Consider the following 25,479-nt stretch of genomic DNA (forward strand, 5'->3'; position numbering starts at 1 on the left):
ATGGGGGCACGATAGGCATGAGCAGCCGTGCTGTGTGAAAACAAAGGAACTTCACCAGGGATACCAAAAGATGAGGGAGGGCAACAAGAAATCTGGTGCTGCCCCACAGACATGTTTTTACAACAAACTGCTTGCCATACTTGGCAGTGACCACACCAGCACCCTGCATTCAACGTGGACACTTCGCAGGAGCCCAAGGCAGAGACCCTTCCTGGGAAAGGCAAGGAGGAGGGCAACACGGCAGGAAACTCAAATCCTACTGTGAGCCAGGAGCTGTTTGTAACTCCACTGGAGTCAAGCCAGTCCCAACAGGCAAGCACAAATGACCCCACTGATGAAGGAGAAGGGAGCTTGGGTAAGTGTGCATATGTATTATTCCTTATCAGTTTTTTGCTTTACATTGTCCAAAATCTCGTCTCCTTCCCTCCCTTTTTCTCCTCCCTCTCCACTATTCTTCCCCATTTAAAAATGGTGCCCATCCCATCTGCAAGTTTAGCAAACAGTCATTGACTTTTGATTGCTTACTTTACCTGTATAATATTAAAAAATAGAATGTTAGGGAATAAATTCAAAAAGATTAGTATGGAAGTCCAATTACACAATCCATATCAGATCAGTGTCCTTTCCTCAGGTAGACAAATAGAGGTAGACTCAGCATCTGCTTTTCAATTCTTTGGCTTGTTGGGCTAAGCAGAGGGGGCCTTGCAGAGTACTTTGCTTATATGGATAGAAATGTTCCTTTTATCCTCTTGAGAGATCTTGACAAAATTTTCATGGAGATACTCTGCAGTCCTCTCCTGAAGATTCTAGGGACGACAGCCTTGTTTCTTCCACCACAACTGGGGACTTTCCTACGGGACTATTCTGCCATGAGTTCAGCAGGCACCATTGTAATAAACAAGCTAGTAGCATATGAGCCTGGGCAGCTTCAGGACGCCAGTAAGAGCTGCGTTTTCTATTCCTTTGTCTCTCTTGGGAGTGAGATATCAGCCAAAATCACTACTGCTTGTGAAAATATTGCCAGTATTCATTGTCCTTTCCCTAAACCCGGGGCAGGGCCTCCAGTATTTAAAGCTTCAGGAACAGAACACCTTCCCACCCTCCCCACTAAGCTAGGACGTGCTCACTAGCGTTTGAGCTGCAGAGCAGTGCTGTAACAAGGTGCTCCAAAGTTAAAGTGACAGTTAGCATTTCTCATTAAAGGTGGGTATGGGAGTAATTGAAGGGAGTTTGAGACTTCTCTTTCGCTTTCCCTCGTGACTGTAAATCTAGTGGTGTGGCTGTCTATTTCAATGAACAACTTCTGGCATGGTGGCCTTGAGAGGTGCCCTCTGTATGTTGTTTGAATGTCTGACCCTGATCAGGAGAAGAAAGAAGAGGACTAGAGAGGATATGTTCTCCGAGATCCTCCAATCCTGTACAGCCTCAGGTCATGAACTCGGGTCTTGGAGGGGACATATGGCCATGACCATGGACAAGGACCAAGAATGGAGAGAGTGGTTGCTGCAGGAGAGAGAAAAGGACCCAGAGGCACATCAGGAAGTGCACGGGGGTATAATGGGTTTGCTCAGGCAATAAACTCAGATGCTGCAAAGCATTACTGACCTACATCCCCAGAGATCCAGGATTCAGCAGCCTTTCCAATCATTGGAGAACTCCGTGGTTGGTCCTCCCTAGGCTGTCCTGTTGACAGCCATCTCTGCCTTGTTGCGGTCTGTCCCCTTCTTTGACTCCGCCTCATACACAAGAGAGACCCTATTTCATAAAAGCATCAAACAACATTACCGTGACTGACTGTTAAAGGTTCTTTTAAGGCCTCCCTCACCCACACAGCTCCACAGTTGTCTTCTAATAGCCTTGGGTTTTGGCTGTTGAAATTCAGCAAACAGCCTGACCACCTCACCCCTTCACTGTGGCAGTAGCTTTTCCCCCTTCACCTCACAGATATTCTGCAGTACACAATGTGCAGCTATAACAAGGGGCATGTTTGCCTTATTAAGTACTAAGTAAACAGCACTGGTATCTCTTCAATGTATCAAAAGTACATTCAACTGTCATTCTGTACCTGCTGAGCCAGTAGTTGAAACTTTCTTTGGTGCTGGGCAAGTGACCACTGTAAACCTTCATGAGCCATGGGAGCAAGAGGTAGTCTGGGCCCCTCAGAATAGCTATTGCTATTTCAGTATCATCAGTGTCCCTGCTTTCAGCTTTTTGAAAAGTCCTGTGTTCTTAAAGAAGAAAGCATCATGCACCTTCCCCTGACCAGCCCACATTGATATTAATGAAGCACCCACAGTGATCCACTAGCACTTGGGTATTGAAGTTGATGTATTCAGTGGCAAAGTAGACTGGTGCCAGAATAGTGATATGGGTGCATCTACCAACCCACCGCAATTCAGGAACCACAGTGTTGTCAATCCATCCATATGTCCTTCGCATTACCCAGGGTCACAGTCCTGTGTAGCAGGAGATGCTTAATGGCCTTACGCACAAGAATGACAACAGCCCTCATTGTGGATTTTCCAACTCTAAGCTAATTGCCCAGTCCAGCGTTGCAAGCTTCGCATGATTGCCACTTGCTTCTCACTGACAATGCAGCTGTCATTTTGGTGTTCCTACTGGAGGTCTGGGTGAGCTTAGCACACAGATCCAGAAATGTGCTATTTTACAACCAAAAGTTCTGCAGCCACTACTCATCATCCCAAATGTACCTTATGCTGCAATTCTACCAATCGGTGCTCATTTCTTGAGACCAGAAGCAGAAATCCACTGTGTGGAGCTGCTCCTTGAACACCAGCAACAGCCTGGCATTTTTTCCCATTGAGTCTGTCAGCCTCCAGTTTCTGCACTTGAACATCTCCACGTCTTCCTCTTTACAATCCCAGTTATAATAGTATTTGCTCAGGTTCTTCTAATACCGGAGACTTGTGCATGCTGTATTAGCAATGTTCATGAGAATTGTGCTGAGCTGTTCAGAGTCCATGCTTCTGCCAAAGAGACTGAAAAGCGGCATGGAGGACTGTGGGAGTTTTGCAACCAGCATGAAAGTTGTGAGCTGTGGAAAACATTATGGAATGGAGAAAGTGGCATGGTAGGAATTTGACCCCAGCTCCCAGAAATCTTTGGGTGAATCACTGGTATTTCACAAAGCACGGCAAAAATGTCCCACAAGGCATTGTGTCAGATGGCAGCACAGGACGAGCTCGGATACTTACCCGGGGTGCACCACATTTTACATGGATACAAGCACTTGTGATGAGTAATGCAGCGCCAAAGCACGCACCTAGGTATGCATGGACTCAAGCAATATACAAAGGTCATTGGCTGTACACCAAGGTAACTTGCCTTGACCAAACTTTGTAGCATAACGTGGCTTTTTGTCTTGTAATTTGCCTATCTGGGCAAATCTATTGACCCTGAGACATCTCAATGCTAGAGCTAGCAAGTAGGGAAAATATATTCTTGCCAGGCAGGCCAGGACAATTTTAAAATCCAATCCAGAGAAGTAAAGTTTAATGACTTCCTGAGCACACTGCTGACTGGCACTTAAAAATCCTGGGTATACTGACTAACCAGTCAGAGGCTGAAAATGCAAATCAGCTTCTGACCTCAAGTTCCTTGTAAACAGCACTGAATGCTGTCATCAACTATCCCTTTCCTTTCAAATCCCAGCTGAAATTGTATTCTAAGCCTTTGCCTAGACCATGCATTTCTCCCTCCTTCTGCTATTATTCATTTTTAAACTACACAATTGTATGAACCGTGTTCTCAGGTTCAGTTATTATGAAAGATGCTGTACAAGTGAAGTACTGTTTCTGTAACCCCTGATTTGACTGTGTTACTCAAAACTTGCTCAGAGCTTGTGCAAACTTAGTCTGTTTGTTTATATTATATGAACAAGATGGAACATGCTACTGAGTATGTTGTGTTACTTTGCCAATAATTTTTTGGTACAATTGAGTTCACCGAAAGGTGCTAGATCAACAGTGTTCCCCACCAAAACCCCTCAGATATGCCCAGGAATGGGAAACCATCTTTAGGAGTGAGAAGAATACTTGAGTGCTGGATCCTGCAAGGTGTATACTACTTGAAGGAGATCAGCACCTTGAGGGATTGAGTCATTAGTCTCCAGTTCCATTCAGTCCTTGGTCCCTGTACAGATACTGCTAGCAAATCTCACCAAACATAAATAAATCCACAACCATAGGAGGTGGTAATGTGGACAAAACTGTCCACTGACCCCAGCAACTCATTTTACATGTACCTCTAAACAGCCATCCATTGACATGTGCTGCCTAGCAGTGAAAAAGCTCTTTTTTCGTGTAATTTAACCTTTAGAAATATTAAAATAAAACATTAATTATAGCTCTTCCTCCCGCCACATACTCACATCCACAATGAAGTAATAATAAAAAATCCTGTCTTTCTAAAGTTTACTGAATACAGTTATTTTCACCCTAGTGCTGACTCACTGAAATACTTAGTTTAAGAGACTGATGAAGGATTATTTTTATTTCCTTCCCCCACAGTTGTCATCTTGACTTCTGAGAACTGCTTACCTATAAAGGTCCTACCCTGCAAGTCTCTAACGTGAGAAAGTCTTGCTGAAGTCTGTGAGCATTCTCCATGTTCGGGACCTGCAGGATAGGGACCTTCTAATAATACAATTTTGAGCTCAGGTTTAAGTCAGACTTAAGTCATAAATATTCAGTAGCGTAAAAAATAATTCTCACTGACAGCACAGATATTGTTGGCAGCTGTAGTGTTACAGAAAAACATTGATCCCCACACAGGATAACAAAGTCACAGGATTTTCACTAATTTATTCCTCAAAACTGTGAACATCAATCAATAGTTGTAATACACTGTTCAAAAAAGATCATTCAGTTGTTTAAACAACTAGAGCTTCAGCTTTCGCTACAACCAGTGTGCTCTTGCTTTGTTCCAGGTTACAACACAGTAAAGACCTGTGTATTTACCTAATCATTATTTTGTATTTCTGTCTTCCAGATCAGAATGAATATAGTAATTACTTTTTAATTACTAAATGTAATTCTCAACTAATCCACAGTGGTATGACGTATCAATGTATCTATGTGTTGTTTCTGAGGGCCAAGTTGGAGAATGGGCTTGCAATTATTCAGACATTGGACTGGGATTCAGGAGATGCGAGTTCAATTCCTGTTCTGCCCAAGACACTCTTTGTGACCTTGGGCTATCACTTATCCCATGATACAACAAAGCTCTTAAGCACATGCACAGTTCAACTGACAACTAACTATTGAGTTCCGTGGGACTATTCAGTTCAGCATGTGCTTAAGTGCTTTGCTAAACTGGGGCCACAATCTCTTTGTGCCTCAGTTCCTCATTTGTAAAATGGGGATTTGATATTTCCTTTTGCTGCCCTTTTTCTGTCTTATCTAATAGGATTGTAAGCTCTTCAGTCTCTCTCTTACTATGGATACGTCCACTGCTTAGCACAGTGGGGCACCAATCTTGGTTGTGCACTTAAAACATGGATGTAATACAAATATTAGCAATAAATCCTTCACTTAGGCACTGCACTGACTTCAGTGAGCAGTGGATCTGATAATGTCATCATTACACCTCTGGCAGTTTGGGGTGAGGATTGGAACCAAATTCTGGGAGCATTGCGTAGAAATCTCAGGGAAGAATTTAGCCTTAACACAATATAACTACACTTACTATCATTAAAATGAACAGAAATGTCATTCATTACCTAGGAATTAAATCTACTGAGTCCAAAAGCAACTATCATTATTAGTAGTAAATCAGTTATATGGAAATAAAATAGGTTAGGGGATGTTACATAATTATGCACTCCAGTTTAAAAGAAAGGAATACGTGTATGCTTGATAATTACCACTGAAATACTCTGAAATCGAATTATGTACTGTCATCGTGTACTATACTTTGAATGACATTAGATTCTGTATAGAGAGTTGCCATCTTTTCTTTGTCTACAAAACCCTGCTTACATAAAATTGCACCATTTTAATTTTTCCACGCTAGGTTTCTCCAGGTTTTAAAGTGGTGCCTTTTTTCTAGAAAATTATTTGTAAAGTGCTTCTCTTTTAACAAGACCTTTAAATATTTTTTAAATTTAATATAAGTCTTTACAGAAGGAAAGACTGAACAATGTTTACTGTACATACAGGTGTGTTTTGTTTGCCATGCTTTAGATTCCCTTCTCTACCGAAGAGCAAACACAGTTCAAAACTAGTCTCTAGAGTAAACTGTACATGGATCTTTATATTTTAATCACCATTATTCCAATTATTATTATTATCCAATTAGTCACTTAGGTAATGCCAGATGACTCTCAAACCAGCATTTCTGCATACAGTATGTAATGATAATACTATTTCGTAGTTTTGTAGACCTCCCACCCAAACCACTTACAAAATATTAAGGATTGTGGCTGGGCCTGCGTAGGAATGCAAGTAGAGAAGAAGGACACAAGGAGCCTATCTTGTGCAGGGAGCCAGCCACGTTAGGAGTAGAGGGTTCGTTAGCCCTGTCGGTATGGCTAGCTTCCAGAGGGGAGCTAAAAGGGGTGGGCTGAGAGCAGAGCCCCAGACCCACTTCCTTCAACACCAGCAAGTGGAGTTGGTCTAATAGGGGAGGATGCACATTTCACCCTTCAAAAAGTTGGTAGAGCTTCTTATACAGCATGTTGTTACCTACAGACCTAATAGGCATCTGACTTAGTCATCTGGACTCCAAATGCTGCATGACCCAGCTCAACTGTCACTGTTTGGCCTGGGGCTCTCAACATTTTGCATGCTGGGATACCCACCTCTCCATTTAATCATATAGAAAAACCCTCTTTTCTGGAAACCTGTTCATATTCACCAGATTGAGAACCCATGATCCCTAGCCCTAATGAGTTAAGCTTCAGGCAGTAACTCCTAAGAGGGAGCACATTCATAGACGTATTTAAGGGTGCCCAGTTGGAAAGATTTTACTGGTGCTAACAGGATTTCCCATTTTAAAACAGGGAATAGCTCCAGAACAAGAGAGATGTTTTCAAGCAGGTGAGTCAGTTGCGCCCACTAAATTATCTCTTTTGACAGGCGAACAAACTGAGGCAAAGAAAAGTTGTGACTTACCCAAGGTCACACAGGAATAGAAGTAAAAATCCCAAGAGATCAGGATGTAGTGTATTCAATTTTAAGAGCAACTGAAAGTGTACTATTACACTAGCGGAATAAGTAATTTAAAAATAATATATTGTCATGCCATTTTAATTATTAAACCATCAAACTGTTACTTGGTTTATGTGTTAGCATGCACAGCTGGACCAGAAGATGAACTGGTTCACAGTGAAAACACTGTATCATAATAAACACTCCTTTTTTCCAAGTGAGAGAGACAGGCAGAGACTTGATTAGGCCAGGATTTTTCTATCATCCAAAATGAGTCATTTGTACTAATTACCTTTTTTGAAGAGAGGAATTGCCTTTATAGCTGGCAAAAAAAAATAGGATTAATTTTTCATTATACCTCTGAAGATATAGAAATAAATATAAAAAAATACAACACATGCTTATTAAATTACACTAATGAGATTGGGAGAGTCACTGCCAGATGGTGAATTTTGGATATTTAGTGATAAGGGTTCAGATCCTGTCTGTGAAGCATAAAAGCCCTGAACTGAGGAGACATGCTGCTCCTAGGAAACAGCAGGAGGAATCATGCTTCAGGGAGACTAAATTCATCCCTATCCACCCTAATGCACAAAGACAGGCTACATATCTGTATGGGGTGCACCCTGCCCTCCTGCTCCAGCTTTAGCCCCTCTTCCAGGCTGATGAGGAGGCAGGAGCAGGGCCGTGGCCTTGGCCCCATCTTCTCTCTGCCTCCTTAAGGTTCTCTGTATCCCAAGGGAATAGGGATGGAGAAGTCCCTGTGCTCCCTGGAGTTCAGAGACTACAATTTTGCCAGTCCCTCCTTTTTAAGCCCCTTACACTCTCCCCTTTTACTTCAAAGCTGTGTAAAAGACGAAGCAGAATGTTGCTCTTAGTGAACAAAGGCAATAAAAAGAAACCAAGCTCCAGCATTACAGAGTGTACTTTATTAGTTTTTCAATTACATTTCAGCTTTAACTAGCTGTGAATAATACATCATAGAATATTGCTAAATGAAATACTGCCAACTCTTGTGATTTTTGTGATAGTTGGTGTTTCCTTAAAGTCAGCTTCTGGAATCAAGCAATTATGTGACAATCTCTGCTCTTTTTTTGTTGTTTTGTTTGTTTTTTAAAGTATATTTCTAGACTTCGTGGTTGTGGAGAAAAGCTTGGAAATGTGACTAGAGTATGTCCTAAGGGCTAACAAGAGGGCAAAGAAAACAATTAGCTTTTTTTAAAAAATCTCATTACTATTAAAACATTGTCATGATTTTTGAACCCTTGAAGACGATATTGTAAATGTAATGAAATATATTTTGTACAAATAATGACAAACTAATAAGACCTTACTACAGATCAGTATTAAAACTTTAAGAGGAAGAGAGACCATCAATTTGTATTTGTGTGTTAGGAAGTCCTTCCTTCACTGAGTTTCTGTTGCACAGGGACACAGCCTTTTAGTGGCAAACTAATTCTCAGATTCCAGCAGCAACAAGTTACAATATTCTTTACAAGATGTTATTATTGTAAAGGATTAGAAAGCACCACTAAACTCAGATAAGGGGAGGGAGGGAATGCAAGGGGAGCTAGGTGAAATTTCTGAATAAGAGCCAAGGTCTACTCTGCCATGAAGACATACCCAAAGACAGAGACAGTGCAATCCCTCACACAAATACCCACTCATAAATTCAAACCAGAAAACTTATAAAAGATTCAAGCTCAGTCTTCTACAGGCTATTAAGGCATAAGGAGAGAGATTGCCTCCTAAGTATGTAACAACCAAAATAACAATCAGGTATCATTGTGATGAGGACCATGTATGGTAGACAGACAAAAATCAGCTATTAGAGGAGAAAATGGTAGGTGTATGCATGAGACAAATAAAAAGTTAGCCACTTGGGGGTGAGATTCAGAAAGGTATTTAGGCACTTAATTCCCATTGATTTCAATGGTCTCATTTGGAGACAATCTACTGTATTTTCTATGTCCCTTTGCAAGGTTGAAGGCAACGTGATCAAACCAATAGTGAAAAGCCCAAATTATTGCCAAGCACAGAGGAAAAGGTGCCGCAACTTTAATTAGCAAATGCATTATAATATGAAGTCCAAAACTGAATGAGTTTTTATTTTCCCTCTTTATTTCAGCTTCAGCCCAGCTCCATACCCACAGCGTGGCAGATTTGCCACCAGGCCCTATTCTTGTTTTAATGAGATAAGATTTTGTTATACTATTTTTCAGGCCCTGATTATATCAAACAAAGATTTCAAGAAAACGTGGAGGTAAAAGAAAACCCTGAAGAAAAGGTTCAAGAAAAAACACCTTCCCCCAAAGAGTCTCCTCATTTTTATCGAAAAGGCACTACACCCCCTGGGACACCTGAAGCAAGCCCAAAGCACAGTTCTCCTCTTCCATCTGAGCCCTCCCCTACCAAACAACTGAAAAGGCAAAACTCCAGCTCAAAGGCAAGACTCACTCAAGAAAAAAAGAGTTTAGCTAGTGAGACTGTAACAGCTGTGGTCAACAAGCCTCTGTATTCAAAAGTACCCGCAAAGGAGGAGATAGCGGTGAAACATCAGCCAAAGTTTTCAGCCCACCACAATCCCATCAGCACAGAGAATGGGGAGCTGCATGGTCATTACCATGGCTACTACGTAAAAATGAATCCAACGCTGCTTCCACATGAGCTCAGGGAGGAGGATGAAGATGTCAACCCATCACCTTCAGCACTCACACGGATACCAACTCCACAGAAGCCAAGTCCTGCCAGATCTGTGACTAATCCAGATGCCAAAGAAAGCAAATCTGATACAAAAGTAAAGAAACCTGAACTTGCTGCACCAAAGAATCCCGCTAATAATGAGTCCCATTCTTCAGCAGAAGTGGAAATCCATTCGGTAAGTACTACTGGCAGCCCCTTCCCCTTCAGTGCTGCTCTGCCTGCTGCATTTCAGCTTTGCAGTCTAAGTCCAGGCAAAACTCACTGACTTCCATAGCAGTTTCATCTCTGTATGGACTGCTGGATAACACCCAATGAGTAAAACTGGAGTAAGGAACTGAAGTTCTTTACCTCACTGTTGCCTTTCTTAAAAATATGGAAGGGACAGATAGTAGCCAGAATACCGATAGTGGCAGTTCATAGAATAAATTCTTGTGTATTTATGTAACAGCAAGATCCTTACACACACAAATGTTTTGGTGTTTTTTCGTGTGTTCACCTCAAACCAATATGTTTCCCTTATTGGATATTTTGGTTACACTGCTAGATTGATCCCAGAATCTAACAATTTCTAAATGTTTACCCAAAAAATTATGCAGGATCTTCCAAAAATCCAATTTTATGAGTGTAACAAACATTTTTTCCCCATTAATTGTTAAAGTGCCAGTGGGATTTACTGAAGACTGTCATTGAAAAGTTTATAACTTCCATGTAGCTTTGCTGTAAACCTGCATATAAACATTATCAGCACAGGGATGATTATTTGCTTGCCCTGAGAAAGGTAATTTCCAAATTCAGATGGCTGCTGCTGAATAGTTAACAATTAATTACTGCGCAACCATTAAAAAAAATTATATATAGTATCACATCAGGCACGTGTGTGTTTATCATTTCTGCTTCAGAATCAGCATAACAGATCATCTTCATCACCCATGTAACTCCCTAGAGCTAAGGGTTACCCTTTAGATTGATATGAATGTTTGGGGCTAAAATGTCAGTGTATCAAACAGGCCTTAAATACCCAGTGATGCAATAAGACTCTAATAAAGTCCTGATTACAGATTCTCATTAAATATCAGCTACAGAGGTGATATTTCAGCCTCTTAGGGTACGTCTACACTGCAAAGAAAAACCTGCAGCTGGTCCATGCCAGCCGACTCGGGCTTATGGGGCTAACGTTGCGGGGCTGTTTCTTTGTTGTGTAGACTTCTGAGCTCAGTCTGGAGCCTGGAATCTGGGACCCTTCCACTCCATGGAGTTCCAGAGCCTGGGCTCTAGCCCGAGCCCAGAGATCTACACAGCAATGAAACAGTCCCGCAACCCAAGCCCCATGAGTTAGTCGGCTAGCACAGGCCAGCCACAGGTGACTAGTTGCTGTGCAGATATACTTTTAGTTATCATCATCATGTTCCTATTACACCTCTGGCGTTTAGGGCACTGACGAAGCTACTCCGCTCATGTCTGTTTCTGGCAAGTCTTTCAATGGTTCCCCAGCTGTCCCTCAGGTTTTTCAGCTCGGTAAATACAGAAAATTCTAAAATTTCATATATAAATATATTAAAAACCTGATCCAAAGTCAGTGAGGGATCTTAAAGTCCACTAAACGATCTAAATAAACTCCCAAAACAAGTACTTTAAAGTTTTATAATGCTCAGTTCTTACACTGCTATGGAAAATTTAATTTTCTTCTTTATTTTTTAACAGAAATTCTAGTTGGATTAATTTCATAAAATTGAAAGTGAAGACTGAAATTGTGGTTTTAGACCATTGTGCCTAGATATTCCATTACTAGACAGTTGAAAGGTACAACTGTCAATAATAATGCCAAAAAAGAAAAAGCATTCAATAAACATTTGTTTTGTATTTGAAAAAAGCCAGATGATTAGGGCTGTCGATTAATCACAGTTAACTCATGCAATTAACTAAAAATATTAAATATTTTTGGATGTTTTTCTACATTTTAAAATATATCTTTCAGTTACGACACAGAATACAAAGTGTACAGTGCTCACTTTATATTATCTTACATTGCAAATATTTGCTCTGTAAAAATGATAAAAGAAATAGTATTTTTCAATTCACCTCATGCAAGTACCATAGTGCAATCTCTTTATCATGAAAGTGCAACTTACAAATGTAGGGTTTTTTTACATAACTGCACTCAAAAACAAAACAATGTAAAACTTTAGAGCCTACAAGTCCACTCAGTCCTTCTTGTTCAGCCAATCGCTAAGAGAAACAAGTTTGTTTACATTTACAGAGATAATGCTACGCACTTCTTAATTACAGTGTCACCTGATGTTCGCATGCCATTGTTGTAGCCGGCATCATTTACATGCCAAATGAACGAAAGATTCAAATGCCTCTTCATGATTCAGCCATCGTTCCAGAGGACATGCTTCCATGCTGATGACGCTCGTTAAAACAGTGTGTTAATTAAATTTGTGATTGAACTCCTTGGGGGAGAATTGTATGTCTCCTGCTCTGTTTTACCCGTATTCTGCCATATATTTCATGTTATAGCAGTCTCGGATGATGACCCAGCACATGTTCGTTTTAAGACACTTTCACTGCAAATCTGACAAAATGCAAAGAAGATACCAGTGTGAAATTTCTAAAGATAGCAACAGCACTCGAACCAAGATTTAAGAATCTGAAGATCCTCCCAAAATCTGAGAGGGATGAGGTGTGGAGCATGCTTTCTGGAGTCTTAAAAGAGCAATACTCTGATGCGGAAACTACAGAACCTGAACCACCAAAAATGGAAATCAACCTTCTGCTAGGTTTCAGAGTAACAGCCGTGTTAATCTGTATTCGCAAAAAGAAAAGGAGTACTTGTGGCACCTTAGAGACTAACCAATTTATTTGAGCATGAGCTTCACCGATGAAGTGAGCTGTAGCTCACGAAAGCTCATGCTCAAATAAATTGGTTAGTCTCTAAGGTGCCACAAGTAAACCTGCTAGTTACATCTGACTCAGATGATGAAAATGAACATGCGTCAGTCTGCACTGCTTTGGATCATTATCGAGCAGAACCCATCATCGGCATGGACGCCATGTTCTTTGGAATGGTGGTTGAAGAATCAAGGGACATATGAATCTTTAGCACATCTGGTATGTAAATATCTTGCGACGCCGGCTACAATAGTGCCATGCAAACGCCTGTTCTCACTGTCAGGTGACATTGTAAACAAGAAGCAAGCATCATCATCTTCTGCAAATGTAAATAAACTTGTTTGTCTGAGCAATTGGCTGAAGAAGAAGTAGGACTGACTGGACTTAGGCTCTAAAGTGTTACATTGTTTTATTTTTGAATGCAGGGGTTTTTTGTACATAATTCTACACTTGTAAGTTCAACTTTCATGATAAAGAGATTGCACTACAGTACTTGTATTAGATGAGTTGAAAAATACTATTTATTTTGTTTATCATGCAAATATTTGTAATCAAAAATAAATATAAAATGAGCACTGTACACTTTGTATCCTGTGTTGTAATTGAAATCAATATATTTGAAAATGTAGAAAACATCCAGAAATATTTAAATAAGTGGTATTCTATTATTGTTTAACAGCGCGATTAATTGCGTGATTAATGGCGATAAACTTTTTTAATCGCACGATTAACCACAATTATTTTTTTTTATTGCTTGACAGCCCTACACATATATTCATATTATATCATGATAAAATAATTTCCATTCCAACGGAATGTCAGGAGGATTTTAAACAGCAGCTAGTAAAGTATACTTTTTAAAATCGGCAGACACAGATAACTGGCATCCAAGTTTTAAAAGAGCTGGCCAAAGAGCTCTCTGATCTATTAATATTGATTTTCAGTAAGGCTTGGAACACTGGGGAAGTTCCAGAGGCCTAGAAGAAAGCGAATGTTGTGCCAGTATTTTGAAAGGGTGAACAGAATGACCTGGATAATTATATGCCCATCATCTTAATATCAATCTGAGGCAAAATAATGGTCTGGCTGATATAGTACTCGATTAATAAAGAATTAAAAGAGGGTAATATAATAAATGCCAATCAACATAGGTGGATGGAAAACAGATCCTGTCAAACTAACTAGATATTTTTTTTGAGGGGATTACAGATGTGATTGATAAAGGTAATAGTGATGATGCAATTAATATACTTAGAGTTCTGTAAGGCATTTGACTTGGTATTGCATAACATTTTGACTAAAAGTAGAATGATAGAAAATAAACATGGCACACGTTAAATGGATTAAAACCTGGTTAATTTATTGGTCTCAAAAATGTAATGATGAACAAGGAATCATCAAGTGGGTGTGTTTCTACTAGGGTCCCACAAGAATTGATTCTTGGCCCTATACTTATTTACTGTTGTCATCAGTGACGTGACAGAAAACATAAAATCATAAAGTTTGGTGGATTGGTAGATAATGAAGAGGACACGTCATTGAGAAATTAATCTGGGTTGCTGGGTAAGCTAGACTGAAGCAAACAATGCGTGTGTCAATGCAGCCAAACGTCAAGCCCTACATCTGGGGGAAAAGGTAGTCCATCCATACTTACCAGATGAGGGACTCTGTCCTGGGAAGCGGCAACTCTGAAAGAGATTTGTCCATCATAGTGGATAATCAGCTGAACATGCGCTCCAAGAGCAATGCTGTGACCAAGAGGCAAATGCAATCCTTGAATATATAAATAGGGCACTGATGCAACCGCCACTGGAATGCTATGTCTAGTTCTGGTGTCCACGCTCTAAGAAGGATGTTAAAAACTTGGAGAGGGCTCAGAGAAGAGCCATGAGAAAACATGCATTATAGAGAGAGACTCAAGGAGCTAAATCTACTTAGCTTAACAGAGAGAAGGCTAAGGGGTGATTTGATTAAGTACCTACACAGGGGACAGAAATACAGGGTTCTTCAGTTTAGCAGACAAAAGTATAACATGATCCAATGGCTGAAATTTGAAACTAGACAAATTCAGACTAGAAGTAAGGCAAAAAAAATTAACAGTGATGGCAATTAACTATTGGAACAAAATTACTGTGGGATGTAATGGATTCTCCATCACTGGAAATTTTTAATCAAGATTAGATATTTTTCTGAAGGATATGATCTAGTTCAAACAGGAATTAATTCAGAGAAGTCCTGTGGCATGTGTTATGTAGGAGGTCAGACTACAGTATCACAATGTTTCCTTCTGGCCTTTTAATCTATTTTGCAGCTGATATTGGCCTTTGACCCTGGGAGCCTGACATATGTGGATGGGTCAGACGTACACTACCATGAAGTTGTCAGGCCTGGGAAGGGGAAAGAGGGTCCAAAGATGAAGGGACAGAATCTCAGCCTGAAATTTGAGTTTTCTGTTCAGCCCTGATATAAGCAAGTGAAGTTGCACCTGCTTAGGCAGCATCTATCAGGCCAATTTTTTCTCATCTTTTCCACCATTCCTTCCAAACCAAATCATTATTGGGACCTGAGGGAGCTCCTAACTTTACTGACTAGCTGGAGTCTCTCTAGATCAGAAATGTATCCCTCCACCTTCTCTGACAATCAGGCCAGGGCACAGACACAAACACACCACTAGCCAATGATCAGGAAGGCTATGTCTTCACTACACGCAACTGGCAGTGGCATGCAGTGTACGTGTAGCTACATGCTGCAGTGAAAAGCATACACACTGCCGGTTCTAAGTACACATGTCAGCAAAAGGTGAGGAAAGGCTCCAGCAGCAGGGACCCTACACTGCTGTTTTTAGCAGTGTCGAGAGAGAGGCATGACTTGGAAAAGTACGCACATACATACCCACACCCTTCAGGCATGTTTTTACTAACCTAAGCTATGCCTCACAGTCTATTGCTATTAATACCTGTGTTGTGGGGGCTCCATATGTACCTACACGACACACTACTGAAAAAAGCATGCAGTGTAGCCATGCCCAAAAGGTGGAGAGGGTAATAAGAGAATATCACACAGCAGACATTTATTTATTGATGTGATAGCCTGGGATCTGTCCCTCTGCCTCTACTGGGGTAGCTTAATTGCATTAGTCTTGATAACCTCAGTGTGGTGAGTGTATGAGAGAAAGGAAATTAGGGTGTGGGAGTTTATTCCCCATGTGAAGGCATTTTGCTGTATGTCTTTAAAACTATATTTTCTACAAGTGTGTGTGTATGTGTAGCTGACTTTTCCAAGATATCCGCAAAAAGAAAAGGAGGACTTGTGGCACCTTAGAGACTAACCAATTTATTTGATCATGAGCTTTCGTGAGCTACAGCTCACTTCATCGGATGCATACCGTGGAAAAGTTTGATAAGCTATTACCAGCAGGACAGTGGGGTGGGAGGAGGTATTGTTTCATGATCTCTGTGTGTATACAATGTCTGCTGCAGTTTCCACGGTATGCATCCGATGAAGTGAGCTGTAGCTCACGAAAGCTCATGCTCAAATAAATTGGTTAGTCTCTAAGGTGCCACAAGTACTCCTTTTCTTTTTGCGAATACAGACTAACACGGCTGCTACTCTGAAACTTTTCCAAGATATGTGGTGATGTGTGTCAGAGACAGGGTAAATTCTCTACCGATTTGCATTTTTTAAAACTTTAACAGGAGTAAAGCAACAAGAGGTACTCCAACAGTCTACCAGAACAAGGGTGTGTGTTGGTACAGAATTGTTTTTAATGCTGCTTGTGCATTTTTCTCCAAAGTTTTCACCATCCCCATTTCAACCTCAGATGTGATTTTCCCTGATTCCCTCTGCTCTGAGTCTTTCCTGAACAGAGATTTGTCAGCAAGTCACAGTTACCCATCCACTGAACTAAACCTGAAAAATCACTGGAGATAAATCAGATGAGATTTGAATTGTGATCAAAAAGATGAGCAGATGGTGTTTTATCCTATGCACTCATGTTCTTCTGCCAAATTGTTTGCATATTGGCTTAAATAAGGTAGTATTGGAAGAAGGGGCATGGCTCTATTATACCGTAAAAGACTATTTTGAGAGTAACTGGTATTAAACCACAATACTTAGTTCCGTTTTACCTAAATCTAAGGGCATCACAATGTGCAGAATATCAAGTGATATGGGGTATAGTCTCCTCTTAATGTGCACTTGACATCCATCAATCATACAATCTAATGTCCCTGTTGAAAATACAGAGCTCTGGCACTGATCCTGTAAACTTCTATGCCTAGAATTCCCAGCAAAGTCAATGGCCATTCCTAATGCAAATGGATTGCAGGACTAGTCTTTATATCTCTTAGTTATTTCCCTGAACAGTCGTGCCATCTTCTACCTCAAAATTAATTACATAGGGTTCTCTTACCTAAGGGAAAAGATGTTCTCTTTCCTGCTACTGAAAAGATGAAAGGACAGTTTGATGCAGGACTAAAACTTTGCTGTTGCAGCTTCTTTATTGCACCTGTTCTAGTCAATCCTGCACAGCACAGACTAATTTTGCCTTTTGCTATTTTAAGCTCCTGCAGGGTATTAAGGACTTATCTTTGGTGCTTTACCTTAAAGCATTTAACACTCATAGCATGTGTCTAAAAACTGGGGTCATGCTTTGCATACAACAAAACTCTAAGACTGAACATTTTTGGAACATCAAAAAACTCCACTTTCACAATTCTTGTTATCAAAAGAGAAAACAAAATAAATTCACTGCTGTGAATGGGGTGAGTCCCTGTTTGTGTCAACTCAGCATGGGTTGGTGCCCCAACATCACCATCTCTTCATTCTTTACTCAGTATTAGTAAACCTAATCCTTAACCTCCGCTTCCTCATCAGCTGCTTCTTTCTAGGAAGGATGCCTTGTCTCATATCCTACCCCTCTCTTACTTTAGAGGTTCTCTACCTTTTATTCTCCTTAGTAGGAGCTAATGATACCCACTTCATCTGGGTGATAGATGCATCAATAGAATAGCCCTCCATCTCCAGGCAGGGTTCTGGAACCTGATATCTTATTCTGTTGCTGTTTGAACTACAGCCCCAACTTGCTATTCAACCAAAAACTGTCGGTCTTGGAGCTCTCATACCATGTAGAATGCAGTTCAGGATGTATGATAGGTAATGAAGGAAATCCTGGCTCCACTGAAATTAGTGACAAAGCTCTCATTGATTTAACAAGGCCAGGCTTTCACTAGTCCACATAAACCAATATTATTATTTATGGCTAGAATTTTCAAAGGAGTTGGCACCCAGCTCCAACTGAATTTCAATCCTTTGAAAATCCAGGCCCATATTACTGAAGCATCTACAAGCTCCAGCATGCTAGAGACCCAATGAACATGTAGTAAGAGCTAGTCTGAAACCCAAAGAGCTTACAGCCCAAATAGACAAAGGGAATAGAGGTATTGTTCACATTTTACAGATGGGGAACTGAAACACAGAGAGACTGAGTGATGTGGCCAAGGTCACACAGGAAGTCTGCAGTAAAGCCAGGAAGTGAACCCACCTCTCCTGAGTCCAAGTCAGTGCCTTAACCATAACCATCCTTCCTTGCTGGAGGAATGTATCCTAACAGTGAAGTGTATCGTATGGTTCTCTGTCCTTCTGCAAACAGAAAAGTGCATTAGTAGGAAGGGTCTCATAAGTGTATGAACCTTGGCCTTTTTGAGTTTGCAAGTCGTATTTGTTTCAAACAAGTTTGCCGTAGAAAGGGATCCCCGTAGGGCTGTGGTGCACTGAACCATGCAGATGTAAGCATCCAGAGTAGTTATAATAGCAGCCTCTCCTATGATAATCTAAAGGCCAGTTTGTGGCAGGAGGGATGAGTCCCCATCTCTGTGAAGTGAAATGAAAGTGAATCTGATTCAAAAACATCCATGGGACCCATTGTTTCCTGTGGGGAATTTTCAGTAGACAATATCGCAAACCCTTAGTCATTTTTAACACACACTCTGCTACAGAAGGATATATCTTCACTTCAGAGTTAACTTGGATGATTGGCACCCACGTAAATCTAGTCTGGGTGTGAGGAGCCACACTGCAAAGTCCTACCTGAGTTACCAGCTGCTGCACTCACCCATGCATGGCACTAGGACTTCTGGGGGTATCTCCTATGGTTCCTTATGCTGCAGTAAGCTGGGCCACTCTGATTCTTTGCCAGCAAATGGTGAGATAATGATTTAGTAATTTAGCCCTGTTGGTACTCCTTGTGGGGACTTGAATTGTAGGAAGGCACTGGAGACTATCAGCAATTCAGTGGTTTAGCCTGCATCCTCACTGCAAAGCAGCCAGGTTACCGACCTGAGCGTCAGGCTTTATCATACAGCCTCAGATGGGTCAAAGATTTGTGTATGTGGACGGGGGCTAGAAGTGGGGGTTAGGGGCAACACCGAGGTAGGGGTTAACTGCCATGAAGACATACTCCACCAGACACTTGTGAAAATTCAGCAAAGGCTCTAGGGTGTGGCCCTCTAGCTCAGTGATTCTCCATCTTTCCATACTGTACCCCATTTAGGAGTCTGATTATCTTGCGTAGCCCAAGTTTCACCTCAGTTAAAAGCTGTTTGTTTACAAAATCAGACATAAAAATACAGAAGTGTCACAGCACACTATTACTGAATAGGTGCTTACTTTCTCATTTTTACCATATAATTACAAAATAAATAGATTGGAATATCAATATTGTACTTACATTTCAGTGTACAGTAAATAGAGCAGAATAAACAAATCATTTGTCTGTATGAAATTTTAGTTTGTACTGACTTCGCTAATGTTTTATATGTAGCCTGTTGTAAAACTAGGCAAATACCTAGATGAGTTGATTACCACCTGGAAGACCTCTGAGTACCCCCACAGATACACGTACCTTGGGTTGAGAACCACTGTTCTAACAATTTGTTGTCATGCAGAGCACTGTACTTATGCAGGTTGCATTTAACTGGCAAAACTACATAAATGGGGGCATCTCCCAGAGACCAGATTTAGCCCCGTTGGTACTACTTAACGGAAATACTGCTAGTTAATGGGATCATAAAAAGGCAGTAATTCTGCTTAAGCAGGAAGACTCTAGCTCATTTAGGGTACATCTGCACTGCAGTTGAATGTGTAACACAGGCAGCCAGACCCACACTAGCTTTTGATAGTAGTGAAGACACAGCAGCACGTACCCCAGCACAGAACAGAAACACAAGTATGTATCTAGGGTCCCCAGGGGACTTATACAGGGGCTCCTAGCCCAGGCTGAAGCCCATGCCACCATATCTGTACTGTAGTGGTTAAACCTAGCATGGGAATGCTTATATAAGCTGCAATGTCGCCTTAAATTGCAGTGTAGACATACTTAGTGTGCACCAATTTGAGACATGTTAAAGCAGTGGTGGGTAACCTGTGGCCCATCAGGGAATCTGCCTGCAGGCCGTGAGACAGTTTGTTTACATTGACCATCTGCAGGCATGGGCGCCTGCAGCTCCCGGTTCACCATTCCTGGCCCATGGGAGCTGCAGGCAGCTGTGCCTGCAGACAGTGAATGTAAACAAACTGTCTCACGGCCTGCAGGCAGATTACCCTGATGGGCTGCATGCGGCCTGAGGACCACAGATTGCCCACCACTGCCTTAACGGGTCTAATTTTCAGAAAGTTCTAGGTAACCACTCCCTCAAACTTAGGTCATTAAGAAGTGTCAAAACTGAGGCACTCAAAATCATTAGCCGCTTCTGAAAATCTTGCCTCCGGATATTAACTTTAAAGTTTCAATCTTACGCTAGTTTTGTCTCTTTTCTCCTGGTCTTATTTGTTTGTTAGCTGTGATTTGTGCAGAAAGTCCTTCACTTGTTCCTGGCCGTGAGCTCACTTTTCAAAAGCTAACTATACAAGCTGGGCCATCACACCAGGTATCTCACATCTGTCAGTGCCATTGTGCAGATAGGCCCAGTACAGGTGATGCGCCTCCTCCCCTCTCCAAGGGCCTCTCCATTCGTTTGACAGCCTCTTTGCATCTCAGCAAGCAGTGGCACTATCGATATGGGAGTGTCTCCATATTGACAACTTCAAGAGATCAAAAATCATGAGACACAAAAAGATTGTATTGCGTTTTTTTAGGTCAGTCCCTTGATTTTTGAATTTCCCATCCCCAGGGTGTGTGCATGTGACAATTAGTGTTGCCCACTCTCCCACATGTATTGGATAAGGTGATTTTGGCCCCTGCTGCAGGAGCTCTCACCCCCACATCTGCCCCTCTCCTGCCAGTAATTAATCCTGTCCTCCAGGCCTCCATCAGTTCTCTCCCCACCCAACCCTCCCTCCCTCATCGACCCCACTGCCCTCAGTTTTCTCCCCACTCAACCCCCCTTAGTTCAGCCCCCCTACCCCATCGACCCCCAGCGGTCTCAGTTCACCCTCCTAGCACTCACACCATCTGCTCCAAACCCATCATCAATACAGCCCACCTACCCCATCAGCCCTGCTCTGCAGCCCCCATGCCATAATTCAGCTCTCCCAGCCTCACCTGTGCTCTTCTTCGGGTTCTTCACCCTCCCCAGGCCTAGGAGGCCTGCAGTGGGGTCACCTCTCCCTCTTCCCAAGCTGGCAGGGAAGCAGCCACCCAGGGTTGACAGCCGGAGTGCTGCCACCTGGGACTGAAAAAAAAAAATCCTGAGCTTTGAGAGTTCTGTCATGAGTGAGGCTTAATTTTACTTAGAAATCATGTCTCTCACAATAAATTCACGGCAGTTGGCAAGCCTGGTGTCTGTTAATTGTTAACTCCATTTCTCCAAGACTAAAGTCCCCTGCAGCTACCATCTGTAGTGGATTCTATTGTGAGAGTACTATGAGCCCAGTCCTTGAAAACACTCATTACCAGGCCTACTGCTCATCACTGTACACACTGTTTTCATTGTCTTGAATGAAACTACTCACAGTAGTAAGCTCGAGGCCTGGTAGTAAGTGTTTGCCTGTAATCATCTCTAAACCATTTTTAATACTATTTGATGTGATATTAGCACAAATACTGTTCATTTAAGACAGGCTTTGCCATTATGGTATTCTAGCAAACAGTTCTCAACCTGTATCATTCCAGGGATTGTATGGCTGATGTCAATCATAGCCATTAAATCTAGCGGAATTTTACAATAGATGACGTTTGCAGTAAGTCAATAAATTCTTGTTTAATATTTAATTAAATCTGGTTATCCCTCTTGTGATCTTAAAAGTGATAGTCCCATCAACAGGTCCAACAATCTTGCCCTGCTCAGATCTTGCCTTTTCGCATGGATCATTTGTGTTTTCCATAGGAATGAATTTTATAAGGGGTGTGGTTTTCTTTGTTTTTTTACTAGCAGTGGAGTATGCATTTTTTTAAAAGTTAATCACATGTAAGTCTGAGTAAATATGTCAAAAATTTTAAAAGGCGAACCCAAGAACAGAGGCATCTCATCTGTTAAATATATATTCCAAACTATTCATAAGTGAGAATCTGTACAAATGATATCTTTCTGGGCACTGTTAAAAAGCAGCAGTATACATCAGAAGGCTAATCAGAATCTTTGGTCATCTATTTCATGTAAAAATGAAGAAATTATACAAAGATTAAGAGTCAGCTGTTTAACAAAATTTAGATTTCGCTTGGGAGGCAGGGGTTGTTTTGACTTTTACATTTCTTTATGAAATTGACTCTTTCCATTTATAAAGTAAGGGAATTTTGCCATCAGTGTCTACAGGAGCAGGAACAGGCCTGTAATTCTGCAACTGTTAAAATTACAGTTTAAATATTTATAAAAGATTTCTGGGGGATCTCTATCATCTCTTTTTTATTAGCCAAACTACCTGCGGAGGGAAGGGAAAGAGGAAATTCCAGTGAGAGTACTGCCAGGGCCAGGGTGTATTATTTTACATAACACAGTTATATTTTCTACTTTAAAAGAGGTTGGAGTCTATGAAGAGGCCTGAAGTAGGGAAGAGGTGCTGTACTATCATCTTTTTTTTACTACTACTGAAGTTCAAGTTTTGTTTTAAAAAACTGGCATCGATTTTGTCTTGCACTATTTTGTTTTCTTTGGACAATCACAGTTCCCAGAAAAACAACTTAATCCCAACTTGATTAAACCAATATGATACCACATTTAATTTCACCTGCATTTACAGCATCCATTGCATTTCTCACACACATGATATTTAGCACAGCTGAATGCCAGAAATAATGAGGTTAAATGTTTTGTTTATCAGGAGTAGAGTCTGTACCTTTAGGGGTGATTAATCTTTCAGAGGCAGGTTTTAAAAGGTCAAGACAAGGTCATGATATATATTTCCCTGTTGTGACTTCATTTAGAAACATGCATTATGTTCAGGCTTGCATGATTTTTTCCATTTTAAAAAAATGTAATCGAAACCCATTTTATTGTATTTTCAGGGTCCTAACTCAGTCATGATTGCCCTGGTAATGCTGTTGAATATTGGTTTAGCCATTCTTTTTGTCCATTTTCTAACTTGACTGGAATTAGAGAAGGTAAGAAAGGTCTTGTTTCTATAGAAGAACACCATATCCAAATCAGTTTGATTCCCCAGTTCAAATTATAAAGATTTACAAACTTTTAATGTTCCCTACTTTAATTTTAGCTATGCCTGAATGTGATTCAACATAGTTACTTAATGATATAATTGTTTTGACCCTTCAGTGAAGTCATGACAACTAGTGGTGTTAGCCCACAATTCTCTGCAGTTGTCTCATCAGCCTTTTAAATGGCACCAGTCGTACTCAGACACAGGGAAGGAGGCTTGGAATTAGGATGGGACGCAAGAGAGATGACACTTGGAAAATTCAGCCAGGGGCCTGATCAGTTTCTCTACTGATGATTTGTGGCTTTGGGGTCCTCTGGAAGCTGAAGCAAGCAGCCATGTTGGAAAACAACAACAAAAATCTGCTGAAGCAGCCCAACCAGTGAAGTGCATTGGCTACTCCATCTGTTCCAGCAGTGTGTGACTAAACTGGAAATGTACGGAGCTGCACTTTTTGTTGATGAAAGCTAACAGCTGCCTTATTATTTTACCGTCTGATGTTTTTAGTAGGGAGATCGGAAAACGACTGCCAGAGGAATGTGGTCAGAGGATTCAGTTGCTGTGGAAGTGATTCCAGCGTTCACTCCTATCTCATTAGAAGAAATAGTTAGCAGCATCACTCACCAGTCTTATTCCATTACCTGCTGCTTTTAACATCTCCTGCAATGGTCGGGGAGATTGAATTTCATTTGCTAGTGCATGATTCTGTTTTCGCTGTTGTTTAAACCTGATGTATAGCCATAATATAGTATGTAGAGCAACCTGGAGAAATGTACTAGTTGCATCTAGCAGCAGAGAAGCTAAACTCTGTTATACATACAGTATATATATTTTTTTATCTGAAGGTACAATTCTTGAAACTTGTTTTCCTAAATTATTAAGGTTTAGCAGGTAATATACAGTAATGGCGAAGTTTTAAGCTGTCCTTTATAGCTTCCAAAAAATGCTCAAATGCTTGTGTCAATAGCAAGCCAATTTATAATACCATGAGAGTCTTCAGGGAGTACCAGTACGTTAGAAAAAGGAGGCAGAATATTTTGAGAAATAGGATTGAAGTTTTGTGTGGTTTTTCTCCGGCACCAGTTTTGTGGTAATTGGTTATTTGAATGATTATATTTTAATATTGGGATTTTTGCCAGCAGTTAAAGTCAAGTCTTGTCCAAGTGGACATTAATGCCAATGAAACTAAGCTAGTTACTACATACAAAAATATTATTAATTTTAAAATACTAGCTTTGTGTTGAATACATTCAGGTAGAGCGTTTAGATCCATTGAAATAATTGTTTAATCAATTTGATGGCTTTAATGTCTTTAAAGTCCGTAGATAATTTTACCTCAACAAAACAAAACAAGAAAGAGTCACAGAAATTTTGATTTGGAACATTTGTCTTAAGTTGTTTTATAGTCCTGTGTTATGCTGATGTGATCAGTGCTTTTTCATGTGCCATTACACTGTAATTACTGTACCCTGTATTACTCAAAAGCATGCTTCTTTACTTACAGAAGTTTATGTGGTGTGATCATTTTAAATTAAAATATTTACCTTCAAATCAAAAATAGAAAAGGGCTTGGAATATGGTTTATTTTATCTCTATTAGAAAAGATTTCATAATTTTTAGTTTTTGAACATGTTTGTAAACTTTGTAATTGTTTGCATGATTTAATGGAGAAGTTTCTTAAAAGCTACATTAGGTATCTTTTGATGCAGCACATAAAGTAACATAGGTATGGAATGAATATTGTGTAGCCTGATACAGCTCAGTGCAGAACAATAACACTGTTTTATGCAAAAGTATGTTGAGAATCCTGTGGTTTGACCAGTGTGGAAGAAAGCAGAAAGAGAGCAAATGAAAATAACTGGTATATTTATTTATTTTTAAAAAGAAGTAAAATCATGTTTTACTTTTAAATTTAAGAAAGTAATTTTTAAATGAGAACACATTTTAAAGTTACTATAAACCTTGATGTAAGGGATAAATGCTCCTGCCCACCCCATGTCTCCTTACAAAGAGAACTAATTTTGTAACTGACATTTAATTCTTATTCAATGTTTATTTAAAATACTTTATGCTCTGCAAATAATGGGGTAACAATCAGCTTCTGAAAATGTTTATAAATTTAAGCATGTTA

The 25,479-nt window shown here is 40.5% G+C and overlaps 1 protein-coding gene across 9 annotated transcripts in view; it reads left to right on the forward strand.

Moving 5' to 3' along the window:
* Positions 1-25,166, forward strand: part of JPH1 (junctophilin 1) — a 115,719-nt gene extending 90,553 nt beyond the window's left edge. For 2 of the 9 annotated variants that reach the window (XM_073330773.1, XM_073330775.2), the window contains exons 4-6: positions 9,392-10,047; positions 23,203-23,298; positions 23,468-25,166. In XM_073330773.1, the coding sequence (XP_073186874.1) occupies positions 9,392-10,047; positions 23,203-23,283 (737 nt within the window). In that variant the 3' untranslated portion in view covers positions 23,284-23,298; positions 23,468-25,166. The other 7 variants (XM_073330780.2, XM_073330782.2, XM_073330778.2 and 4 more) reach the window with 6 other exon arrangements.
* Positions 25,167-25,479: the final 313 nt, after the last annotated feature.

This window comes from Lepidochelys kempii, chromosome 2 (genome assembly GCF_965140285.1).
Source record: "Lepidochelys kempii isolate rLepKem1 chromosome 2, rLepKem1.hap1, whole genome shotgun sequence".
Classification (NCBI taxonomy): Eukaryota; Metazoa; Chordata; order Testudines; family Cheloniidae; genus Lepidochelys; species Lepidochelys kempii.